Here is a 16,865-nt window from a genome sequence, read left to right as displayed (position 1 = left end):
GGTTCAATATTGCAAACAACTCATCTATATTATTTTTTTCCACGTCTGCTCGCGGACCACTTGGGATATCTTGAGGACCACCAGTGGTCCCTGGACCACACTTTGAGAAACACTGATTTAGAGCAACGTGTATGATACAAGAGTGTTGCTATATGTCCTTTTGTGAGGAAAGAGTGACAATATTTTCATCTCTCCATATCCAAGACCAACCAAAATGTAGTCTTTACAGTTTATTAAGCCAAGAAAATATACAGTAACAATACAATACATAAATATTTAGTGTTGATTACATACCAAACATTATCAAGAAATACAATCAAATATTTGTGCCAGAAAGCACATGTTTAACACCTCTGTATGATCTAAACACACAGACATGGCTTACAATTGAGCCAATAAAGCATAGAATACTGTATTGAAAGATTAACCTTAAAAGATTAATGAACATGATCCAAGATTATTCCTTTATGTGCTGAATAGCAACCATCAGTTATAACAAATTAACATCTTAACACTAACAGCTTCAAATCCAACATATATTGTCTGTTCAAAAGCAGTGTGTCAAACATTGCAAAAAGATGGTCCAATTAAGTTAAATTATTTTGTTCACCAATGATTGCCTCTTAAAGTTAACATTTGTTGGCCAAATAATCTCTTCAATTTCCACCATTCTAAACACCCTTGACAGTAGGTGTCAGAACCCAGGGAGAATGCTTGACTACACCAGTCGTAAGCATCGTCACAGATGATGACATCAGCAGCTAATACTGCAAGTCCCGTCACACATGAGGCATCATGAGCATAACAACTGCAACACATCATGCTGTCTCAAAACAAAACAACACTGTGCCACACACATTCATTGGGGAGAGACAGACCGTTGTGTGTGTGTGTGTGTCTTTGGGAAACAGACAGCCTTTTGCAACACTTATACTGTGAAGGTTGTCTTAAAATCACAGTAGCTCCAGTGTTGAAAGAAAGAACAAAATATTTGCTGTTAGAGTGATCCTGTGGTGGAAATTTGTGATTGGATTAAGCAACATTGGAACACATGGCTTTTATATCCTGGAATCCCAACCTTCCCAGATGAATGACGTAACACTTGATCAGAGAGGGTTGAAGCGGAGTAATCTAGAATGTTTGACTAAAGGTCTGGAATCTCACACAATGCACATGGAACACTTAGAAAATCTGCTGCTCAAACAAAATCTTCTGGAAGCCAGTTGGAGGAGTGTGATAGAAGTCACTGAACTGGCAGTCAAGGATTGCACTGTCATCCACTGAGGAAAAAAGGAGAGAATGACTGGAATTCAAAGAGGCAAATATAGGACTACATGGTCATGATTGGCTGATGGAATTCAGGAGGAAAAAGGATACAGCTTATCTGTTTAGAAGCATAAACTTGTAAAGTGTTTCAAAACCCATTTGAACTAACTACACATCAACATATAAACTAAATTATAAGTTCTGTATATGTATAAATAAAATATTAGTCAAATTACAATCCAAGGTAAGTTTAACTAAATGGGGGAAATCATGCTCATGATGATTTCTCTATTGTAAATTGTGTAACAACATGTAACCATTAATATACATCCTTTTACCTTTTACTTATCATGAGAAGCTTAGCCTGTAAGCTTTTATTAACATTTATTTGAGAAAACTGCAGTGACGTGACTTTAATTTCATTAAATGTGCTGTAGACAACATTTAGCATTTGGATGACATTTGAATGCAAGTTACCTGTTCATCATAACCTATTTATTAAAGCAACACCAAAGAGTTTGTTGTACCTAGTTTCCAAAATCGTTTCAGTGGTTCATCAACTTGTAACAGGGTGAACTGCAATTCTGCAATCGCTTCGCAGCCCTCTATCGGCTATAACCGCACTATGCAAGTTTGCCAGATCGGGTAGCGGATCTGTAGTTCGATGGAATGAGACATATGAAACTACAAATTTGACTTGCGTTTGATGTCGCAATACATCATACTTTCATAAATCATGCAACATATTCTACCTTGTCTGTGGACATTGTTATTTGCAAAGCCAGTGCTGGATAAACAAATACCGTGCATGCGACAGAGGGAAAGTTCTTTGGTGTTGCTTTAACATCTCTGTTGAACTGTACCCTGCCTCCTAGTGGTGATGTGAATGAAAACACATTCATGTTTAGGCTACAGAGCTCACCTGTAAATAAGCCATGATTCCTTTCCCATATACACATATCCGTAATATACACTAAACAGTCAGTAGTCAGTAGTTTATGTTAACATAAACTGTATCAGTTAGCTCACCAAAGACAAAAGGGTAGACGGTCCCTCGTATCCCAGAGGCAGGGCAGTTCATATTCTTGCCATTCAGATAAATGTTCATTTCCACGTGATCATATGTGATGCCCTGAAACAGACCCAGAGGTTATGGCAACTCACAATAAAGACAAATGGGCTATCAAATGACTTTTCTTATTTAGCGATGGCATATTAACAGTTTGGGTCATGAATGTAGTAAACTAACATGCTTTCCAACCAAGATGTCAACCACGTCACTTAACATTTACAGTTCAACTCTTCATAGCTTGTTAACAGAATATACAAACTTTCACTAGTCTCATCCAGCTAGCTGCCATCCATCGCACACACAAATATACAAATTCAAACACATAGCATATTTCCTCTCAAACACACATACTCACCACTATATCTCCTTCCTGTGGCAGACTGTTTGCAGGCAGTCTGTTTTTCTCCTCATTATTGTGGTATATAGTGCCATCATGTCGGAGGACCAGACTGTGGGCATCCCTTCCCATGGGCACTTGGTTTAAATTTGCTTTCTGAGTCGCAACTCCAACGCCCCACACCCCTATGAATACACAGCACCTTTATATATTCTTCTCATCATTTATGTGAAAACAGTTACAGCACATAAGGTCAGTAGCAGCATACATCAACAACTGATGGCAGAAAACAGATAGTAAACCCTGTCATTTGTCAAGTCAAGTCATATTTATTTATTTAGCACACTTAAACGCAATGTTATTGACCCAAGGTGCTCAGAAATAAAATAAACAGTTATAAAAACAAAAAATAAAGACATAAATGACAAAAAATAAAAATAAATAAATGAAAATACAAAATAATAATAATAATAATAATAATAAAACAGATTATGATTGTAGATAAAAATAAACATATGGTTACTGAAACTACTACTACTATAGGCCTGGAGAAAGATGTACAGTAAAGTTAGATGCCAGTTAATATAATGCAGAAAAGAAATAGAAATAAGATTAAATAAAAAATAAAATAAAAATAAACAACCAAACAAGGGGAGACATTATAGGCCAAAGAAAATAGATGGGTCTTTAAATTTGATTTAAAACTACTGATGGTGGAACAGGACTTAATTTCTATAGGGAGATCTATAGAAAGCTCTATAACCTTTAGTTTTAAGGGTTGCCTTTGGGACTGTTTTATATATATATATATATATATATATATATATGCTGCATTTCAGACTACTTGGACATCTATCCAACTTCAGTTTGGATAGATGGGTTTGCCCCAGATGTACAGGTAGGAGGTCTGACTGAGTTTCTCTTGAGTTGGAAATATCCAACTTCTGAGATTTCTGGAATGCAGTATTAGATCTACTGTGTGGTAAGAGTGTACTGTGTATGGATGCTGAGGCCTGCCACAGTCACCAATTCCTAATATGCAGGAATTTTTGTTTTGTTTTTTTACACAAAAAAATCCTAAAACAGGTTTAGCCGGACACTCAACCAGTCCTTCAGGTCCATATGGCTCTTAACCCTTCTTGTGGCTCCAGCCGCTCTACATAACATTTGTTGGTCAGTGGCACATTTGGTTAACTGAACACAACATCTGGAACATTTCTAGTCACACTGATTTGATTTCAATCAGATGACCAGCAGTAGACAATTATGTGTAGGTCAGGGCCCTCAAAGAGGAGGATTGTAATACCATTAAATGTGGGCATTTTTTGTGAGGGAGATGCATAATACTGGGGAGTCATGAGTACTTACTTACCTGAGGATTGAATTTTTAACTCGAAATAACTCTTATTTTGATGGAGAGGTGCGTTGGCCAGACAACCACCAGTGCCACATATCCTCCTTCCACTTTTAACGATGACAACATCTGTGCCTTTAGCATCAAGCAAAGTGTAGTTTAGAGTGATTCTCAGTGTATTCTTGTGCTCATTATAGCCTATACGGCACAGCTAGCGGAGCAGTTAACATCGATAACAAAGGACAGTTTTTTTATTTATGGTTATAAATAAAGGAATTAAAAATAAATGCTGAAGGTTACAACAATACACTGACTGATGTCTCTCGTTATCTCTTTCTATAGACCAGTCCAAAATGACCCTATCAATGACAGATCTTAGCCACGATTCATGTTCAGACAAGTCAGTAAACAGAAGCATGCAACTATCAGGGCAGCTTAAGAGTCTTACCCATGTGATGGGTGTCCAACTGGACAGTTGGCATCTCCTTCAGGGTTACGTGGCCAGAACCCGAATCCCCACACCATCCCATACAACAGGAGAACGCAGACGTCATGTTAACTTTATTAGAACTTGCCTACTCAATACCAGAAATATCACCAGACCAGACTATCAACTGGACCAAGCTTCTAGTTACTCGTAAAAGGTTACATTGTCAGCGTTTCTCCTGTGACACAGCTCCACAACACAGTCAGGATATGACATCATCAAGGGACTTCCAGCTTGGAGGAAGGGAAGGGATCAGTAAAATAAAGGATATGAAAAACGCCCATTGGCGCCACCTACCGGAATTTGTTATAACAGGGTTTCAGCCTTTCATTTACTGTCTTTGGTTTCAGCTCAGTCGCATAATTAAGTTTAAGTGTATATATACTCTTTTGATCCCGTGAGGGAAATTTGGTCTCTGCATTTATCCCAATCCGTGAATTAGGGAAACACACTCAGCACACAGTGAACACACAGTGAGGTGAAGCACACACTAATCCCTGCGCAGTGAGCTGCCTGCAACAACAGCGGCGCTCGGGGAGCAGTGAGGGGTTAGGTGCCTTGCTCAAGGGCACTTCAGCCGCACCTACTGGTCGGGGTTCGAACTGGCAACCCTCCGGTTACAAGTCTGAAGTGCTAACCAGTAGGCCACGGCTGCCCTAATTATGCGCATTCATGAAAGTTCGGCCCAAGAAATGCGCACCTGCGTGCGTTTCCATACAATGTGTTAAAAATGGACAATCAAGGGAAAGGTAAAAAAAAAAATAAAACAGCTGTAGGATCAAAACGCAAGATCATCAAGGCAGTATTTACGGAAACCCGTAGCTTATTTAAATACACCAAATGCATTTGGTAGGTCTATATGTAAATTGAAAGTTAAACCCTTCAAGCGTATCGAATGTTCATGTACAATAGAAGATTGAATACGCATTTCAAGAGTTTCTTGTAAGGATTTCTAATTCGAATGGTCAAAATGCGCGTTAAAAGGTTTTGGAAACCGGCTTGTGTGCGCTTGAATGACCCACGTCAAGTGGTGCAGATTTTAGGCCTAGGCTACTCCAAAATTATAACATGCAGCCCAGTAGCAGAGGGCCCTAAATAAATCCAAAATGAAGGTTACGTGAATATTGAAATTGAACCATGTAAAAGATTCTGTGGTTGTTTCAAAACAACAGAATATCTGAGGCCTGAATATTTTAATCCTTTCGCTCTATTCCCTAATGTTCTTAGCACTCCATAACCCTCCGACTTTTGGTACCAGTTTCGAAACACAGGCCTATAAAATGACTTAATCGTCACATTTCCCCATGAAGAACTAATGTGTGTTAGCCCGCTAATGCCACTGGAGTAGGCCTACGGGGGATCGGCTTCTCAATATGCCTGAGAAATCACCTACAGCTTTTTTCACAGTAGCCCTAAGCTATAAATCCAGGATGACTAGATGGCCTGCATGGCTACATTGACAATAGTCCTGCCACTGGCCATAAATGACCCATGTTTATTAAGCACACTTTAAATTAAAAAGGTGTGTTGACCTCATAAAATGCTGTACAATTAGCTTACATCAGACATCAATACAGGCCTATGTATGGCCTACACACTTAGAAATGCTGGTGGCGTCCGCTGGCTGACAAGTAGCTGCGTTTGCCACTTTATTTTTGAGTTTCAAAAGGTTAGAGGTCAAGGTCAGGGTGATGGTCAAAATTAGGCCTCTTGGGGCCAGTGTGGGTTTTACTCCCTTGTTTTAGGCAAAAGCATGCCTGAAGACAACAAGAGCCTATGACGGGTTAATAGTTGACCATCAGTCTTAATCAATATAAGTAAACATTCAGAGGTAGCCTATCTGCTACGCAAAAGTTCAGTAATGGACACCGAGGCTAGATTTATGGATGCATCTGCCGTTATGCAGCATCGATGTCAGGCACTGCTGTGTTACACTGGTTGGCTATTTATCTTTTTTGCAGACGAGGGCTGTGCAAGACTAGAAGACATACACTTTCAACATCCAGCTCCGTGCCCCAGTCCTTTCAACATGCCGATTGATGATTTGGATTGTGGGATGTAGCGTATGTGCATCAGTTTACCATAACTTCAATGAAAAGCCAGAGTAAAAACACTATGTATTAAAGCCTGGTATTCTGTGCGCATTGGTTGCTGTGGCGGTTGAGACTGTGGCGGTCAATTTTGGAAACTGTCTTCTTTCACATGGCAACAGCGCTTCCTGTCATACCGCTTAAGGGACCCTCTACATCTTCTGTGACCAAGAGAAAAACGAAATCTTGCGGGTGAAGTTAGTGAACACGGTCATTGTTTCTGTTTTAAATAGTATATTAAGAGCCCCCTTCCATTCTTACTTGGAAGATTAGACTGCGTATTTTCATCAAATATAAGACTGTGTTGTTTCATAATGATATCTCCAATGGATGATTGTGAAATCTGCACAGCAACAAGAGCCACGACCGCACTTAACTGTGCGCGTCAGTCGCTTGCGCGCGCGGTTTTTGGTCCAATTACAAGGTGCTTGTATGGAGACACTTTCACTCCATTTATTTTGCATCGCATCGTTATTTTCCAGCTTTTCGGCGCAAATCGACGGGTTTTGGTAAGCTTGGTTACCCCGATTTTAAGTTTTGCCTTGATTGTATTCAAAATAGTTTTGACTGTGACTCCCAAAGTTATATTGTAGCTCTTCGGTGATGCTTGGACCGTTATCGCCAATACAGTCAGAGCCTATACTTGCAACAACAAAAATGTATAACCTGATCTGCAAGGAAAGAGTGTAATAGCATTGTATCGAGTGTGCACTCTTGCGCGTCAAGTTAATATCCTATAGCTTATAAACACTCGACTCAGCGACAAGCTTGGGGACATCAGTAGTGTATTCGCAAATCCAACAGAATGTCTTGTCCACCAGGAGTGTCTGAGGCACATATTGGCTGCATGTGAACTTGGTAATTATCGTGTGCTTGCATCTCGCAGTGACCTATTTGAGATTTGCTTTTATTGAATATTTCTAAGGGAGTATTTTCTAGGGGTGTGTGAAGGTGCAGTGTGTGCCCGCGCGCGCGCGACATTATCAAAATACGGATGGCATGGCTAGAAAACATTTTCTCTACGTTACTTAATTGTATGGGGCAAAACTACAATTTATGCAGAAACATGAATCAGCAGTCTTATATGAATGATCAAAAAACTTACACTGGGCCGTTTGTGGCGGGCGGTAGAGGTCCAGGCTTTTTTTTTTTTTTTTTTTAAAGGCAGAGAACTCCGTTAAGACTAGTTCAGCATTTCGTCTACTCAAACGGCCATCAATTAAAAAAAAAAAAAAAAAAAAGCCTCGAATGTGCATGTTGACATCACCGTTTAAGCGACTTCGCCTAGTGATGATGTGGATATAGCTCACCTTTGGGAGTGAAAGCAGTCATCAGAAAATTCAATTTCATTCCACTGCATTTGAAGTTCAAAAAGAAAATAATAAATAGGGGAAATACACTTAATTGAATTAAATATCCATGCCTTTTACAAATGCAGTTAGGGCCTATGACCTAAAGAACCGCTGCAAGGCCTCCAATTTGAAATATCTTTAAAAGGATCAAACTAACACATTTTGATGAATGTTTTAGCCGAATTGCCGCCCTTTAAGATGCAAGTTATACAAAAAGGAAATAACGGCATTGTAGGCTAAATTTCGATTACCCTCAGTGGATTTTAATCTGCAATCCCCAAAATTTCTTTCAAGAGCAAGTCCCTCCATTTTTTTGTTAATTCAAGTAAACTAGTCGACACACCTAAACAATTTGCTGTAGGGAATAGTGAAATACAAAACTGCCCGAACTCGTCTTGCTAGGATAGAATTACAATTTGGACTGCAGGCGATTTGAAACTTCCCAGAAGATGGCGTTGAAGCATTGTTCTTAGGGAGAGTGCAAATTTAAGATGAGCCAAGCTCTAGATGGGCAAGTCCTAAACGACTATTCCACTTTATACATATTCAAAGAACGTGATTTCAATTTAATATGTAAATATAATGTTACTCTTTAGTATTAACAATGAACAAGAATAGTGAAAAATGTGCAACACTCGCATAAAATAAGTTCAAGTTTTATTTTTAATTGGTACAATACAAAACCTTGAATTACATTAACATCCAAACAATTTTATTAAAAATATCTGAAGTCCATTAATGCCATTTCCTGAACAGCACTAAATATTACTGGTCATGTTATCTGGATAAAGGAAAATGTAGTAAATGTAGTTTATTGTGTGAACTATGGGGACCTCAGAAGCCATGTAGGTGGTGGTTTTCACAGTGCAGCAGGCACCAAGTCTTTAGTTAAGTGCAAGTCTGAAGAGAGAGGACAGCCTTACTACAGCAGCACGATCAATACTGGAGGCTTCAGAACACGATTAACTCCAATATTTACGTGCTGCTAAAGCAGGGCCACCAAAATCAGCACACACACACGCAACATTCCCTAGATAGCCACACACTCACACATAGGTCTGTTTAATCATTTTTCAAGAGAACATGAAACGACACCTGCTCACTTGCGCACACAAACTCTTTCTGGGTCAGACACTCACCTGCTTTGCATGCTGAAGTCAGCCTCAAATAAACACGCCTTGAAACAGAGAAGTTCATCTTCCAGGTCGATATGCACACGCACACAAACAAGAGCACACAGCTCACACACTCATCCACACTAGCACACACACACACACCTTATTCCAGACGTTACTGCCGCAGCACAGTACGGCCTGCACCCCCGTAAAACCCACAAACCATTCTGTGCTGCTACAGCACCGCAGGCCACACACTCTCACACACTTCATTCTGAGATCGCAGCACTGACGGATGCACACCTCACTCACTCACACACAATTGAGATCGCAGCACTGACGGATGCATACTGACTTTATCTTCATTATCCTGGGGGGAGAACAAGAACAGATATCAGCACAAATATAGATTACATTCTGGAAGAATCGAAGAAAAGTTAATAAGAAAAAAAAAAATAAAAAAATATATATATATATATATATATATATATATATATAGGCTTGCATGCCTGATCCTTTAAATAGGTAGTTATTCATACACCTCCCAGCACTTTTGTCAAAATATTACAGCCCGTGTAGGAGCATGATTCAAAATGACAGAGAGCATGACACAAAATGACACAGCTGATCTGATGGGGGCAATCAAAACCACCAGGCAGAGGACAGTTTGACAAATATAAAGTTTAGAGGAGAAAGGTGACTGTTCTACTGAAGGAAGCAGTCAGACCCAAAACTCTGGCCCTGTCCACCCCTCACCTCTCTGTCCAACCTGATGATGACAGTCATGGGTCCAGTGTGACTAGAACCGCTGGCGTGTTGGGTGAGGAGATGGGTGAGATTACACACCCACAACTAGTCACCTGTCAAGAGCACAGGTGGGTTTTTACACGTCTGCCAACCACACAGCGTGCGCAACATGCCTCTGTGTGGCTGAGTCTGGCACGGCTCCGGCCCGGAACTAGCTGTTCACATACAGCGACTTAACATGACCAGAAACAGCGCCCCTCACACCAGCAAACAGGTTCGGTGTTCAAAGTCTAGACACTGGATCTCTGCTTCTACAAAGCTTCTGAGAAACAGCACCGCCCCAGTCCGAACTAAAAGACAAGACTGTCCAAGTCACACATGCTACATGCAAAGACTCTTGGTGCGAGGTTTGCCAACACAGGTTCAGAATGGTCAGTTGTAGCCGTTCCTATTCTTGAAAGATCAACATTCAAAGAGCACAAATCTGCAGTACATGCATTAACAAACAATAACGCATATCACATCTCCTCACCATTCTTCTATTAGTTTATTCAACATAAACTACCAGAAAATGACATGGGAGTAGAAGGCCCCTCCCATCAGATCTCTATAAATTCATATTGCATTAAGCTGCGAGTTAGTATACTCCACATACAATTCATTAATTAGCAGAGCTTGGTGTCAAAGGGTTCAGTTCAGTTGAGCGAAAAAAGAAGGTATTATTTTCTTGCACTCGTTGCAGCTTCTTCAAGCACGAGGTCTAACTGTGACAAATTAAAGGAGCAGGAGGTCGGTGCCTCCTCAAACTACTGGGAATTTGCTTTAGCATTACATCCATGAAGACAAATAATGAAAACTTCATAGAGTCGTGCTGTCTGAAATTAGCTTCAGGCAGGTGAAACACAAACAGGTTCCACAACTCTGTATAAACAGCTGCAGAGGAGTCTCAGGCTGGAGGGCAGGCAGAGTGACTTGGTAGTAAATAAATATACCAAAAAAAGCAGATGTCGAGAAATATCAAAAATAGTAGTTGCCCATCCAAAAACTAAACAAGACACTGACTGGCAACTATAGTTGTGTTATCATTACAGACGATGCATATTGATGCTTAATATTCATTGCAGCTTTTAAAAGCTGGCAGTGAGATAACATGGATTTCCAGTCATCTCATCTGTCAAGACATTTACTGGAGGCAAAACCAAATGTCTTAAATCACATAAGGTGTAGAGTGAGGTAAACAAAAGAGGGGAGAGGTGTCTGTCAATGACCAATTTTCTGTTTTGTTATATGCTTACATGTGACAAGTGTGCACAAGTGCGTGTTCATTCTTAGTATTCTGAAGTGTAATATGTAGTGAAGAGAGAAATGTATATCCTCCTAAATTCTATTTTACTCTAAACATTTTTTTTTCAGGTGATAAGACACAGAAAATAAACTGTGTGTATAATTAATTTGGGGCTTATAATTTGACTTGTATCCACCCATCTTAGGCTTTTGTTTTGTTTTTCAAAGTTATAATAACTCGGAAATGTAATGGACAGAAGATCATATAATATCACTGCATTGTGTAGTAATTACTGTGGAACCATCAGTACCAGTACACAGTACAAAATGGCACTGCATCGCTTTAGAATGAAATATGAATTTAATTGTTGTTTGAACTACAGTGACACTGTAGTAATAACATAACTATATTGAGTAATTCCCACCATTACACACATACAGAAATGAAACTAAGTGAAATACGTAGGTTGATACACAACTGCCACAAATTCCTGATCTTACCCAGATCATTTTCTGCTTGAAAGCTCAGCTCCGTCCCTCTCTTCTGTGGCAGGAAGACTGGTGGAGAAACAGAAAGAAGCTAAATTAGAAGAGAAATGCTGGGAGGGTTGAAAGGTGTCTGTGTAGAATTTCTGTAATTTCTCAGCAATCGGTAAAGATAATGTGTCACAAGCATTTAACACCAAACTACACTATAGCTTTAACATGGCAATGTGTCTGTTGGTGTTGGAAATTGAGAAGAGTGAGATGGGTCAGTAAAGACAAGCTGTGGATTATAACCGTGAATATGTAGGAGTATAGCTCAAGAAACAAAAGGTAGCCGACACATTTTCTGGACTCTCCTAATAATAATTAAAAATATGTATATTTATTTGAGGCACCATTTAGATTACAAAAGCTCAAAGGACAGTTTTTAACAACACTTCTTTCCCTCTAGTGTGCTGCTGCAGTGTGTGTGAGTGAGAGAGAGAGAGAGAGAGAGACTGACTGAGTGTGAGAGAGTCTGTTTGACAGCAGTAAAGGTCTACCGCTTGGGGAGGGAGGCAGCTGGCTATTAGGTGACCCCAGTATGCGGGGAAACCTCAGTATAAAAAGCCAGAGGTTAAAGGTCACAAAGCCAACATATGACCCCTGGCCTGCTTGAGGGGGTGGCAGGGAGGGGGTCAGTTGTCAATTTACTAGAGGTGAGGGAACACAAAACTTTCAACAAGGGATGACATGCCCTGCCCTCCAGTGACTATAAAAAATAATATAAGTAAAATAATTAAAAAGTAATAATTAGGTTATCAATCACCAAAATCAGTAAGATGCATACAAACGATCAGGGTAGCAAATTCACTACAGAACTAATTAGGTACAAACTATAACAAACTAATTCACAACTACACCAAAGTGGCAAAGTGCAGAGGGGGAATTGTAAGGGAACCATCTTAAAACCCAAATGCTGATGTTTGTTTGCCATTTAAACAGCAGCTCGATCCACCAAATGTCAGGTTTCCTGCTATCAGCTCTCATGAGTTCAGTTCAGTGTCCACTGAATCTCATGAATTGGAGCATGGGTGCACAATCCCCACGTGGAAAAGAAAATACTCTTACTCGTTATTATTTTATTTTTTTCATGGCCAGAAGTAGTCACTCAGCCATCAGACAGAAATGTTCAGCTATGTACATAAATGTTCAGAACATTTCACAAAACTGTGGCACTAACATCGCTGTCCCACAAAACTGTCTGCCAACAGGAACTGCAAACTGAATGCTTCTCAAGAGGACAGTAAACAAAACCTCCTACCCAAGAATGTCAAAGTTACACTCCTCGTACATGAAACCCAACACACATACTGTTGATGCAGGTTCCGTCTATAAGTGTGTATGTTCACATATCGGTCTAAAAGAGCGAAACACAAACAGCCGTCTATTAGAAACTAAAAGTTTAAAACTATTTTAGAGGTAATAATTTGGAAACTCCCTCTGTTCTATTCTCCCTGTTTTAGTATTGTAATGAAATAAAACCTCACCTGAGCTTTGAAAGGCAGCTGACCAGTTTACATCCAAGGTCAACCATCATGTGACCAAGAAAAAGATCACCACACCCTGACATCTTGCAAGTTTTGAGCATTAATATTTAATGGAAAAAATAGTATTATTTGCCTGTAGTCCAGGAGGCAGAGGGGGTCTAGACCTCCAGAGATGGTGGGGCTCCCAGCACCCTCTGCCTGAGTGCAGAAGAGTGCAACAAACAGCACCCGATGGCAGGAAACCAGGCCTTAGATGCGGACTGATAGTTGTAGGCAGGACGGACTATAAATATAATTATGTATATGCAGTACATCAAGCATTGCTAAAAGTAAATGTATACATTTGAGGAAAATAGTCACTCACTAATTTATTTCGTCATGACTGCCAAAAGTTTAGTCTAGTCAGAGCTGCTGTTGTTCTCAGGCAGCACATATGTTTACTTGCTGGAATTTTTTTTTTTTTTCACCCTTTAATAAAATGAAATTTTGCTTTTTCCATGCATCATTCTTTATTCTATAGATGATAAGATTACTAGCAGCACATTTTTAAATAGGTAGATATCACAATTTTGACTAGAGCAAACAATTAGAATGGTGCCGAGAACAAAATTAAACCTCCAAACATTCAGAGATATAATTTCAAACACCATGATGGAGCTTGTGTGCCATGCCCGTAACAGCAAAACTAGTATACTTAAGAGACACAAATGTGCACACACACACACGTTGCATGAACACCAACTTTTCAGACTATACTTAAGCCAGCAGGCTGTGAGTACCTCGTTGGGCAGCAGTGAATTAACACGTGTTTGTTCACTCAATAACGGCATGCTGTGTGGGTTTATGCATGTGATTGTATGTGTACTTATCCTCCAACCCTGTGGGTGTCATTAGACACTGATAAAGGAAGAGCACACACACACACTCATACACACACTCACACTCAAAAATATAGTCTTAAGTCAAATTGAAGTGCACCATTGCACAGCAAACATCCAAAAATAAAATCTGACAAATAAGGCAATTAAACAGTACAGATATAAATGCTTTAACTATCTGTGTCTATCAATTCCTGCAAAATGTCCCATACTTTAATACACTTAGGCAAAAACAAACAAAAAAAAAAAAAAACACACCACGTGCAAGTTTTTCATTTACCACCACTTTAGGCTATACTTTTTGACACATTTACATTAACACCGACAAAAAAAAAAAAAAACTATTAAAACCAAAAAAGAAGAAAGAAAAAAGCAGCTACCTACTTAATTTTATCAACTAAACAAGCAACCGGCACATCCTTCCAATCACAATTTAGAAGGTGGAAACAGAAGTACCAAAAATAACTATGCGAGGTCTAATTCTGCAAATTGCTATTTTTTATATTACGCATGAGAGAGAAATAGTAAAAGGTCATGATGACTCTAAATATTCTTACGTGAGTCACCAGGAAGAGCAGTGCTATTCACTCCCCTGCATCAGGCATAGTGTTGAGAGTATTTTTGTGAGGAAGACATTTATGTACTCTGTGTGAGTGTGCAGTGACACTGGGGTGAAGTGTGTGTTAAACTGCATGAGAATATGCATGTGCAATTTTGTTTGATGGGTGCATTTGTGTACGTCCTAGAGTGAGTGAGTGTGTGTGGTCAAACTCTTGCACCTACAAGGCAATCCCAAGTTGATGTTCTGCTCCGGAAATCGCACAGAAACTTTCACTTCTGGATTTCCCTCAGCATCCACCCACTTCTGAACAGCCCCCTCACCTCTAGTGTTAGCACTACAGCACAAGGGGAAAGACAGAGAATGAGAGGCAAAGACCCAACACAACCCCACAACATGACCTCAGCAGCAGTGTTCACTGATCTATTGGTCAATTCTCTCCCTTTTTTGTTTGTTTTGTTCAGCAACTTGCATTACATAATTGTACATAAGGAAGTATACATTTATTTACATTTCTTAAATAAGCTAAACTCCTACAAGGGTGAATCGGTGGTCTAGCCACCACAATGGATTTTGACAACAGGTCTGAGTGTGTGCATTTTAAGGCAACGTTTAGACGTTAAGAAGTACACTTGAAACAAAGTGGGTTCTAGAACATACCCTGTATAAATATGCAACACACACATACAAATGATACCTGCAACCTTTTTTCATGAAGATGTCTAAACTTTAACATTCTGGTAATTAACATTTTTTACTCAACATAACTGTGTAAAGACATTTTATCTGTATATTAAGACAAAAATTCTGTGGACAGTAGAAACTCAGACTGAATGCTTCCTGTCTATTTTCTAGACTTATGCAACCAAAATGTCCCTTAACAACACCTTCCATTACAACAACCGGAAACTTTACAACAAGAAAATGAAAACAAGTGGGATAGAAAAAGCGGGAGAATTTGTATCAATTAAGACAGACGAAAATAAAAAGTATATAATACTGTCTATAGAATACATATACAATTATATATATTTATATATATATAAAAAAAACTATAAATTGCTGTGACCGTTCTATACACAGAAGCCTAATTTTCACAAGAGCTATGCATTTACCTTTTTTTTTGTCCTTGTTTATCGTTTTAACGATGGAACTAGTTTACACTTATGCATTTCACCCTTTTGTCCTGGCCATTTTAGACCCTACACACCCGTTCCCTTTTTTTTCTCCTTTCAACATTTCTGCAGGGGTTTGATGAGAAGTGTGGGGTGTGGTTTGTCCAAGTTTTAACATTTCTCCACTTATCAAGAACTTATCCAACACCTGGAACAATTTCAATGTATGCCTGAGGATGTCCTGACTATGGATAGTGTAATAATATTCAAGTATGTGTATTAACATGACTGGCCAAAAAATACTGTAAATGTTATTAAAAACTTAACATAACATACAGCTGATATAGAGGAACCAAAGGACAGACATATCCATGTATTCTCTGTGTGTGTCGTCTCTGTCTGCATTTTACTAGATCCTTCTAGGGGATCAGTCATCACTTCTATTGTTGATAAAAGTAAAGTGCACTAATATACACTCCTGAATAAATTATGAATTATCAGGAATATAATGTTCACTCTTCTTTCATCATCTCTCATGTATGCAACCAGTCTATACTATTCAACTTCTTATTGTACACATCTGAAGCTATCCCACATACAAATCTTGCATACAGTGCACGTGGTAATCTTAAACTACAACTCCTTAAGGATTCCAATGAAGATTTTGAGACTTTGGGCTCAATTTATTCATCTTGAGAATAAGAAAACACAAATCTCCATTTCCAGATAAACTGGCTTTTCCCCACCTCCACAACACCAATGTATCTAGCAATGTTCATGTGATAACTAAGACTTGAGCATAAATATAATTTAATAGAGAATATCACAGAATATGCCATTTTTTTTGCTTATTGGATGTAACAGCTAGACAAACATTAAACAAGGCATCTACTGAATAGGACTTGCTTAGTAACTCCAGTATTGAAGTTAAAGAACTCGCTAATTGCGATAGGACAGTTGGCACGGATTCACAGTAAGATTTCATATTTGTACCTTTGTCGCACTCCAGCAAAAACTGAACCGAGAGTGATTTCTCTTAACTCACGTCACATCAATATTCTCAAGCCGAGGAAAAAGGCAGACGCCACAGAAGCCCACACGATGCAGTAGCTAACGATTATGCAGGCCCTTTCACGAAACAGTCAGCTGGAAGAAAGCCTTGCTAATGTGAAGCACGAGTTCAGCCCTGCCCGG

At 39.3% G+C, this 16,865-nt stretch overlaps 1 protein-coding gene across 1 annotated transcript; it reads right to left on the bottom strand.

The window, feature by feature from the left end:
- Window positions 1-217: 217 nt before the first annotated feature.
- LOC125288105 (SPRY domain-containing protein 7-like) lies at window positions 218-4,927 on the bottom strand. The gene is made up of 5 exons (XM_048234203.1): window positions 4,478-4,927; window positions 4,048-4,164; window positions 2,694-2,860; window positions 2,296-2,398; window positions 218-1,280 (listed from the first exon to the last, which is right to left on the bottom strand). Exons 1-5 carry the CDS (start codon window positions 4,581-4,583, stop codon window positions 1,183-1,185), a joined length of 591 nt encoding a protein of 196 aa, XP_048090160.1. The 5' UTR covers window positions 4,584-4,927; the 3' UTR covers window positions 218-1,182.
- Between the last annotated feature and the right edge of the window lie 11,938 nt (window positions 4,928-16,865).

The sequence above is a fragment of the Alosa alosa genome, chromosome 23, assembly GCF_017589495.1.
Source record: "Alosa alosa isolate M-15738 ecotype Scorff River chromosome 23, AALO_Geno_1.1, whole genome shotgun sequence".
In the NCBI taxonomy this organism is placed as follows: Eukaryota; Metazoa; Chordata; class Actinopteri; order Clupeiformes; family Clupeidae; genus Alosa; species Alosa alosa.
The sequence above is the reverse complement of the archived record's forward strand: the minus strand, read 5'-3'. Positions and strand labels throughout refer to the sequence as shown.